A 10,861-nucleotide genomic window follows, 5' to 3' on the forward strand; every position below is an offset into this window, starting at 1 on the left:
ATGAAAGAATAACATATTAATTTATACACGTTTATTTTTCCAAAAATTCCTTAGATATTCTAAACATAAGTGTCCACAATTCACAGAATTGAATTTTTGGTATCTTGTGTAGTTATAAAAAATATTATAGTTTTTTAAGTACCGTATCAATTCGAGAGGCGGTTTTAAATCACCAAAGCTGTCAAAATATTCACAATAATTATTAAATTTAACATAAGCTACCCAATGCGTTCCTTCATTTTTTGAATTGTCCAAATTCACAATAGCACATTCAACCTGTTTAGGTTTTCTCGGTAGCTGATCTTTCATGTAAACTCCTCGAAAGTATGGCAAGTCGCGTGCGTGCTTTTTGATATCAATATCAGTTAATGGACGATTAGGTAGCTCTCTTATCAGTTTTTTGATGAATTTATAAACAAACCTGTACCATTTTTATGTGGTTTAATGTACAACCCTTTTCCTATAGCTAATGCTTCCATAGTTTTATTGTGTCGTTCAGTTTCTTGTAAATTTTTTTGAGCTGTTCTATAATCGTTAACAGTTTTTGCGATACCAGCAGCACCACCCGCTAAAGATCCTAATGCCGATAAACCAGCAAAAATTGGGATCAAAGGCAGAACTCCACCAGTTTTCGGTATGGGTATGACCCGAGGAACTCGTACTTTCTGTATGCAAGGAAATATTTTTCTTGCAGCCAAGTAAGCGGCGTTTATAAGAGCCTTACTGTCCTTGTGTTTTAGTTTTCTAATTTTTGATCTTATTTTCGACACAAAACTGTTAAACGTTTTAATTCCTGCACCAGACTTTATTTTGGCTTTCATGACTTTGCTCACTAACCATGAGCTAAGTTTTTCCCCTTTTCCTGCATCCTTAGACCTAAGTCTTTGTTTAGCCATGTTAAACAGTTGTAAATCGGCTTTGTGTCGATTAGGTAAATCTGTATGGTTCTGATATGCAATATCGTGATGCATACAAGCTTCGTCTAACTTGTTTACGCCTCGATCTCCACGTAGTAAACGTTTTTGAAGTTTAGTACCTGGTCCACAATAATTGTAACCAGGCAAATGAAGTTCAAAGGGTAAATTATTAATCACACTATTTACTAGTCCACCACCTTGCATCGTTCAAAGCAAAATGAAAGACATGTAAGAAATAATAATGTTTATATGAATGATTTGATATCTACTTTTTATCAATTCACAATCGCAGCTCTGTTGATCCAACTATTTTCTGCGTTACTTAAACCTAACCATTTCACAAACAATTTATTTCCTTTTCTTTTTAAAACTTTTTCTATCAAATAAACGCTTGGGAAATATGTTTTTTGAAGTTCCGGTTCATAAAAAGTTCCTAAAATAGCTTGTTTTCGTTGATCTTCTATGTGATACGTTGTGGGTGTGGTATTGTTAACTTTTTTTATGGTAAATATTTCAGTTGACCAATTAGGAGTATATCCCTTTTTAAAAACATGCTTGTATTTACTAATGCGAACACTGTCACCAACCTTAAACTTTGGTATGCAACGAAAAGATATGTGCTTATGTGTTCTTTTTATATTGTCTTTTACGTTTAACTCATTGCATTTATTTACTTCAACAGGTTTGCATTTAATAGTACGGTGCTTTGTGTTGTTATACATTTTCAACGTATCTTGTAACACCGTTACATACCACTTGTAGTTTCCGTTCATACTAAAACACTTATACAATTTATTTTTAATAGTTTTTATCAAACGCTCTACAATTGAAGCTTTCTTTGTAGAAAAAGTCGAGTAATGGTTAATATTAAATCTTTTCATGAGCATTTGGAATGATGTATTATAAATATCAGTTCCGTGTGAGCACGCATTAGCGCAGTACGTGTTACTGGTGTTACGTTTGAATAAATAGATCGTCAACATAGAAATCTAAATAACAAGGTAATAGAAATGGCATACACCGCGGCGATCTATCGAAACGCATGTCGCCGGTGGGCGGGGCTTCAACACATTCACAGCAAATAACTACGCAATCACGCAAACATTAACATCGAGAAGACCAAGCAAACAACACTAGGCTGTACATCTATTGTAATAAGGTTGACTTTGTCGTTGTATGGATTCACTAACTCACACAGTCATTGCATTTTTTTGCGTTAGTCGTAGTGATTACGTAAACTACACTAGGGATTGACTACGGATATAATGAAAGACGAAATTATGAGTGACAATGTTTTTTGTTGTATTCTTCTATATTATGCACTTACAAAAAAAAAAACTCGCTAATTGTCGGTTGACAAAAAAAAATATTAGGAAATACTTGGTAGGTAGGTTTGGTATATACCTACGGTGGTTTTTTAGTCGTCTTACAAAAGCAGCCCAGTTCATGTATCCAATGACTAGTAAACGTTCATAATAGAAAAATAGGTATTTATGAGATTTGGATAAATTTAAATTGCAATTTTTATTCAATGCTATGCTATAACGCAAGGCGTACTTTTTGAAACATTCAGTTGCGAGCGCGGTCCGAGCCGTAAAAATGGAGAGGGGCGCGGGCGGCGGCGGGCGGCAAGTTATCAAGCATGCAACTAATTTCATAATGTATATTCGGCCTAAGTTGTAGGGTACCAATTTCGTTTACCCGTGGTAGACATCCACTTGTCTTTTGTATTTATTTCAATCCTGTGGGAATCTGAAATAAAAATATATTCAATAATATGTTCACAAAAACAAACGACTATTAAAATTGTTACTTTTCGTATACAATGTTCATTTTGGATAATTTGTCCGCACTTAACCACATCACTATTTCCGACAGTTTTGTGCGGCCGTACCACTACAAATATAAATATTATTGATAAATATTATTTTTCGTTATACATTTCTCTTTTTACAACGGTGCATTTCTGTAAGTTTCTTACTGCAGAGGCAATGATTAGTAAAGAATGCAATTGTTGCAGGATGGTGCGATATAAATATGGTTTATAATGAAGGTTATGTTTTGAAATTTAATTTTGCAATAACATCAATATTACTGCAATAATTCACTTACCGATAAAATGTTATCTATTTATTTATGTTATTACACGATGCAGATGAATTTCCAGCCTGAGAAACCCCGCAAAACACCATTTTTAGTGGTTCTTGCTGTGACGACGTTCCGCGAGCGACTGAGCGTAAGTTCGCGCGCTGGTGTCGTCCAGGACACCAGTGTGGCGACAAGGTCACGCGGCGTTGGCACTTCTATTACCTTGTTATTTAGATTTCTATGATCGTCAACCTTTTTACAAACTTTAAAATGGAAACTTGTGCGGTTTGCAATGACCAGTTCAACGACGGAGTCCAGTGTACGAGTTGCAAGAAACACCTAGATTTCTCTTGTGCTAGTATCTCCGAAATCGGATGGAGGAAACTGGGCGCGGACCGGAGAGCGCAATGGAAATGTCCAGCCTGCAGAGCATCCTCGCCAGCCTGCAGAGCATCCTCGCCAGCCTTACTTTCTCCACAACCAACTGCATCACTGGACACAGTGCTAACGGAACTACGTGAAATGAAGCAGCAGCTGCATGATCTGCCGACACTAATCCATGACATCAAGTCGATCAAAGATGAATTGTCCGAGCTTAAAAAAAGCTGTGACTTCGCTAGCGGTCGGCTGGATGACTTCGATAGTCGAATTGGGTCTCTTGAGGCAAAAGCCTCGGAGCTGGGAAAGCTTCAGGACAAAGTGTCCTCATTGCAAGCAGAAATTGCTTCAACAAAGCTCGAACTTTCCGGACACGACCAGCGATCCCGACTTAACAACGTGGAGATAAAGGGAGTCCCTGTTAAGAAAGACGAGAATCTGTTTCTAGTGTTGGAGTCCATCAGCCGCAAAATTATGTACAGTTGTGATAAGACGTTGATCAATTACATCTCCAGAGTGCCTATACAGAATTCAAAGGATAAACTAATAATAGTGAGTTTCCTGAATCGGTATGTAAAGGAGGATTTTGTCGCAGCGGCGCGTGCTGTGAAGGATTTGTCCACCACTGATCTAGGTTTCCCAGGAGCACCTCAACGAATTTATGTAAATGATCACTTAAGTGTAGAATCTAAAAAACTGTTAAATAAAACTAAATATACCGCTAAAGAGAAGGGTTATGAATTTGTGTGGGTGAAACATGGTAAAATACATGTGCGCAAAAATATTAACTGCAAACCTTTTATTGTTCGTAAAGAAACTGATTTAAACAAAATTATTTAAACTGTTACTATACGCATTTAGAAATAATTAATCTTTCCTACTCAGTAATATTATTTAGTTTTAGAACGCACAAAGGCTTGCATGTTAACCTATTTTCTGTTATTTATTTAAAAAGGTTCAACACCTCTGTATCGTTAATGAGCTTCCATTGTTCTCGTTATCGCACCTTTTGTCTTGAGGACCCAACTCCTGCTAATATGCCTATCTCGCTTGCGCATACGAGTGTCATCTATTGGTGCTTGCTTGCTCGCTCAGGTGTTTACTGCTTTGAGTTAAATGACTCACGCGCTGTTGATGTTTTAACTAATTTTTACCCACTTTTTAAATTATTGCTGTTACGCGTATTCTATTTTTACTTCAAAATGAATTGTGTAGTGATATTATGCTATAACAACGCTTACAAAGTTGCAATTAAATATAATTTATAGTAATGGCGGTTAATAGCGGACAGCGTCTAACTATTTACTACCAAAACGTACGCGGATTACGAACAAAAACAGACTCGTTCTATCGACAAGTGTCATTGAATTCTTATGACGTTATTGTTTTAACTGAGACGTGGCTTATTGATGGTTTGTTAAACTCAGAGTTGTTTGATGACCGATATATAGTGTGGCGCCGTGACCGTGACTATTCCGTCACTGGACAATCCCGTGGTGGCGGTGTTCTTATTGCGACGCGTAGGGAGTTATCTGTTACCCCGCAACCGCTCCTTCACTCTTCAGCGGAGGATCTCTGGATTACCTTACGTCTTAAAAAATTGAACTCACGAGATTATGTTAACTTATATATTTGCGCAGTGTATTTATGTAAACAAAATGGGGGCTTCTCGTTTTCAAATCAACTTACTAATTTCCTAACTAAATTGAATCATACGATTTTGAATAATACTTCCGATGTGTTTCTGGTTTTAGGTGATTTTAATATGAGTGGAATCTCGTGGGTTTCATCTAATAATAACTCGCTAGTCCCAGTGAACCCCGCCTCAAGTGACGAATGTATGCTAACTGATGAGTTATCTACGCTAGATCTCGGACAATACAACGGCGTAGTCAATAAGTATGGAAAATTGTTGGATCTGGTTTTTTCAAATAAATTATTGTGTGTTAGTGAGTGCGTTGACCCTTTAGTGACTATTGATCCCTATCATCCCGCTTTGTTAACTAATATTGATATCTTCGAATTACCTCCACTCGATCATGCACCAAGGCTACGGTATATTTATAGCAAAGGCGATTTTAATGCAATAAACAAGGAGATTAATGCCTTTGATTGGGAATGCCAGTTCTCATCTCGATCCCTGGATGATTCGGTTGCATACTTTATAGAAACTATAAGAGATTTCCAGAATAGGCACATTCCACAAAAGCTTGTACGCAATAATTCTTTTCCAATTTGGTACAGTGCATCACTAATTAGAGCCATTAAAGAAAAATATAAATATCTAAGGAAATTTAAAACTTATGGGAATCGATCTGATGAACTAACTTTTAAATACTTGCGTGATAGAGTAAAGTCTATGGAAACCTCATGTTATAACGCTTACCTCAATGAAACGGAAAAATCAATAAAAAGTAACCCTAAACACTTCTGGAAATTTGTCCACAATCGCTACAAAACTAATGCTATTCCTAATACACTGAACTACAATAACGAATTATTGCTTAGTGGTGATCGTATATGTGAGGCCTTTTCGTCTTATTTTCTATCAACCTTTCTTGACTCCGTCTCGACAAATTGCTCCAACTCAGTCTCTGTCTCCTCCTCCGACACTGTTACACCCACGTCCGACATTTATAATATAGAAATAAATATTGACACAGTTATCGCCTTACTTCGCAAGTTGGATCCGTCGAAAGTTGCAGGCCCTGATAATATATCATCCAAATTTCTAATTAAATGTGCTTCTTCTATTGCCTTGCCCATCTCAATCCTGTTTTCGAAATCTTTGTCTCAAGGTGTTGTCCCCAGAGTGTGGAAATCCGCATTTATTACACCCGTACACAAAAAAGGGTCTAAAACTGAAGTTACAAACTATAGGCCCATATCCAAATTGTGCATTATTGCTAAAATATTTGAGCGAATTATTTATAACCAGTTATATCCCGCCCTTTCTAACTCATTTAGTACGTTCCAGCATGGTTTTTTAAGGGGACGATCTACCACCTCAAACCTCATTTTATTTAATGACTATATTACTGAAGCTATGGATGAAGGTAAGCAGGTCGATGTCGTTTATACTGATTATAGCAAAGCATTCGACCGAATTGACCACGAAACCCTGATTAAGAAGCTAAACAATATGGGAATTCGTGGAGACCTCCTGAGGTGGTTTTCATCTTATATAGACAACAGGTCGCAAGCAGTAGTGCTTAACAACTATATTTCCAGCTGGGTTTCTGTGCCCAGTGGAGTGCCTCAAGGCTCTTTGCTTGGTCCTTTATTATTTGTGATCTATGTAAACGACATCGACCTGTGCCTGAAATCATCCAATTTATTATGTTTTGCCGACGACATGAAAATCTTTGCTAAGATTTCGTCACTTGAGGATGGGATAGCGCTTCAAGCTGATCTGTTCCGTCTTGAGGAGTACTGTAGGGTTAACAAACTCGACTTAAATCCATTAAAGTGCTCAGTAATTACCTACACTAGAAAACGGGTAGTTCTAGCTACAACTTACACTTTGTCCGGCCAGACCTTGCCAAGGTGCGATACTATTCGTGACTTGGGCGTCCATCACGACAATAAGCTCACTTTTGAAGCACATATCGATACCATTGTGAAAAAAGCCTATAAACTCCTTGGGTTTATAATGCGTCTTTCTAAGTGCTTTAAAAACGACAAGACACTTAAAATTTTGTACTGCACCTTTGTAAGAAGTCAGCTGGAGTATGCATCTCAGATATGGAACCCGCGTTACAATAAGTACATAGACCGCATTGAAAACATACAAAAACGATTCATTAAATTTCTTTGTTTTCATCAAAAGACTCCATACCATTCAAACGATTATGTCCGACTCTGTAAAAAATACCATCTTTTGCCACTCGTATACCGGCGTGAAATTGCTGACTGCCTATTTCTGTTAAAAATATTTAATAACAACATCGACAGCCCCGAGCTATTATCTAAATTTTATCTTAATGCACCAGGTAAACTACTTCGTTTCAATCCGCCCTTACGTGTAACTCATACCTATACGAATTATAGACAGAACAGTTATATTGTGCGCGTGAGTAAGCAGTTCAATATGATATGTAAGCAGCATGGTTTTGATCTTTTCTCAACGAGTGTGATATCAGCCAGAAGGTGTTTGAGCCTCAAATTTTTCGAATAATTTTCATAATTATAAATTCTTATTTTACTGCAAACAAAAATTTTTTTGGATTATCTAAATTATCCTTGTTAAAAAAATAGCACATTACTTACCTTTAATTTGACACGATGTATTAATGTGTGTTCAATGTAATTATATCAAAAATTTCATGGTGTGTGTTCACATAATCTTTAAGTTTTAGTCTATATCTATAAGTGAGGACTTGTAATTGGCTTTATGTTGTCTAGATATCTCAGTTTTGTCAAGTTTTTTTATATAGCTGTAAGTCTTCCATAGTATAATAAATAAATAAATAAAAATAAATAAAACTCTGTTCCTGAATCTGTTTGTAAATAAACTGGTTTGCGTTGACTTTTATTGAGTATGTTCTCAAATGCAGTAGTAACATCAATTTTATTTTTCGATTTGAGCGGTTCTGCCCAGGCGTATTTTGAGAAACAATCAATCACCAATAATATGTAATTGTAACCTTTGTTGTATTTTCTTAAATTTTGCATGTCCATTAAATCGGCTTGCCACAAATCATCAATCGCTTTTAAAATGACAGATCGTCGATTAAAATTTTTTCTCGCTGCTTTATGGATTTCATTTACAATTTATTGTTTGGACATTATGATGACTTTTTAGGTGCTAATAAGTTATCTACAGCTGTTTTTGTGTAAAACTTATCTTCTAAATGAATGGAAACTTCATATATCTTCGCTTTTAAAGTATTTTGTACATCGTCCATAATTCGAGCTTGCATTAACAGCATGGCTTTATGTAAATCTTTTGTTATTTTTGTAATGAATTGATCGACATAGACCTTACTTACAGCGTCATCTGGCTCTACAGGAGTTCTGACACCTCTTAACGTTGCAGCTTTCAAATCAAATTCACCATTTTCTGTTTTTGTCAATGAATTATCATTACTCTCGAATAATTCTGTCATCGCATTCTTTTATGAATATAATGACCAAATTTGTCTATATTCATTTTAAATGTAGTAGTATTAGTATGCTTTTTATTGAAGGGTTAACAGTAAAATGAAACGTATGCAGAGGATGGAAGATATTTATTAACTGATAACCTTACTTTCACGTAATTCTTCAATGATGGAGATTATTTCATTGTCCAGCCCAGTGTTGCCAGCGTCTCGTGAAGCAATCAAAAGTTTTAATCTATCCACTAGTTCGTTTGGATTGTCCCAATAAACATAGTCTACGTTTTTTCTCCACACTTTTGTCAAGGGTAGTCCATTTCCCTTTGGTTGATTATAGATCTGATTTGAACTTTGTAATTTGAAAAGAGGTTTAATAATTTGCAAATATTTTTTTCCTTTGCTACTTTTGATGGGTTTGTTTGGTTCAAAATCTCGACGATGTGCATTTGTATCGAGCAGCATGGACTTGTAATGTTGCATATCATTATCTGTCACTATAATCGCAACTGTTTCAAACCGGGTGTATTACGATATTTGCGACCCGCGACTGTAACAAAATCGTCACCAATCGTAATGCTAGCTGAACCTAACATAAGTTTTCCACGCTCTATCCGAACACCGAATGGTACATCATGTAGTGCTTCAGGAGATAGGGACCAAGATGATGTATCGCATTCTTCGTTCTTATCACCCATGGATTGAAATGAAGATTCACTGTCGATTTCATTTTCATTACTGCTTTCTTCGTACTTTCTGCTACTAGAGGCTTCATTGTTTATTGTATGACTGTTTCCCAGGATTTTTCCATTTTCATTAGAAGTAGTTTCATTACTGGTGTTGGTTAGTAAATTAAGTGATTCGGTTATAGGTTTAAAAACCGTTTCTAATGCTTGCTTATTGCCAATCTCAAGCTCTCTCATGGCGCGTACTTTTTTCTTTACAGCCGCTGAAGCATCTACTATTTGTCTTTTCAATGATTTTTCCATCGTTGATAAATGTTTGTTATCTCATAAGAGTTGTTAAACGAGTAATAAGGTAACAATGTCAGGAGTCTTAAATATATATCATTTTCTTATTCAAAGACGACAAATGTGTCAAACTTATTTCTATAACATCCATTATTTTTAGGGCAATCTTTATTTATTACCAGAAAGTTGTAAGGTTCACTCCAAATTTTAGAACACATTTCACGAAACTGAGCCCAAGTCATATCTGTATTAACGTGTTCTTCATAAATATGCTTCAGATTAATATCATCCTGCTTAAATAGTACGATAAGGTTAGCGTTGTCTCTTACTAACTGTGTTGGCACTTTACTATACGTTTGATTGAGATAAAAACAATCGATGTTTTTGTGTCGACCCATTGCAAAGTAATCTCGCATGTTACTTTGATTCTCACATGCAACGTCATCAAATATTATGACAGAGTTCGGTTTAGCATCCTGAACACTTAAAACGTCTTCATTTCCATGATATTTCTGAAATGAAATACCTGGAACTCGTTGTAAAACACTTTCCAGAAATCTATACTTAAGTTGGTGCAAAGTTTTTGAATAAACGTAAACATTTTGAAATTTGAAACCATTTTCATGGATAAGAAGACCAATGAGCAAATTAGTTTTTCCACAATTTGACGGACCACGAATTATACAACGTACTATGTTAGGTAATAATTCACTATGACGAGCATGAGTCTTGGGAATATCATCACAGATAGTGTTTACATTCAATGATTGGGGTTGTTTAATAAACTTCATGTCTAAGAATGGTAAAATACGTTCATAGCCTTCACTTATAAACTTTTTTGATCAATCGAATCACAAATAACACATGGTAAGCCTGTGAGAATACTCGACTAAATGGATCGAGTCGATTATCGGATATTGAACATACTCTACCACTATCGGCTGCGAGGCGCACCCGCCGAGCGACCAGCCACCATTAGGCGTTCTATTCCATGATATGTGTCGCTCATAACCTATTGGGCATTCTGTCCCACGACGCGAATGCGCATGCATGAGCGAAGGAGAGGGACAGAATGCCCAATAATATACTACTACTCATGAGTATTCTCATGATGTCGATAATGGCAACATATCAAAATTTCGTCCGAGAGTTCACTTTAGTACCGAGCTTTCATTTGTGCTATTGGTGTGAACAACAAATGGAATACTACAAGGCGTATATAGAGAAAATTCCTCGTGTTACAATGACTAGATGCAACTGGATCATTCTTCCGAACGCTCAAACTTCCAGATGGATCTCTGCTAACGAAACGGATGTTCCTCTATGTTGCCATGGTAACATCTTCAACTATTAAGTCAACAGCAATTTGCCAATTGATAACCACACAACGGACTCTATATTGTCATGGTTA

General features: G+C 36.3%; 1 protein-coding gene across 1 annotated transcript; it reads left to right on the forward strand.

Moving 5' to 3' along the window:
* The first annotated feature begins 1,831 nt into the window (after nt 1-1,831).
* Nucleotides 1,832-5,436, forward strand: LOC113506854. The gene is made up of 2 exons (XM_026889692.1): nt 1,832-1,898; nt 3,258-5,436. Exon 2 carries the CDS (start codon nt 3,276-3,278, stop codon nt 4,221-4,223), a length of 948 nt encoding a protein of 315 aa, XP_026745493.1. The 5' UTR covers nt 1,832-1,898; nt 3,258-3,275; the 3' UTR covers nt 4,224-5,436.
* Nucleotides 5,437-10,861: the final 5,425 nt, after the last annotated feature.

The sequence above is a fragment of the Trichoplusia ni genome (assembly GCF_003590095.1).
Source record: "Trichoplusia ni isolate ovarian cell line Hi5 chromosome 28 unlocalized genomic scaffold, tn1 tig00001999_group27, whole genome shotgun sequence".
NCBI classification, from domain to species: domain Eukaryota; kingdom Metazoa; phylum Arthropoda; class Insecta; order Lepidoptera; family Noctuidae; genus Trichoplusia; species Trichoplusia ni.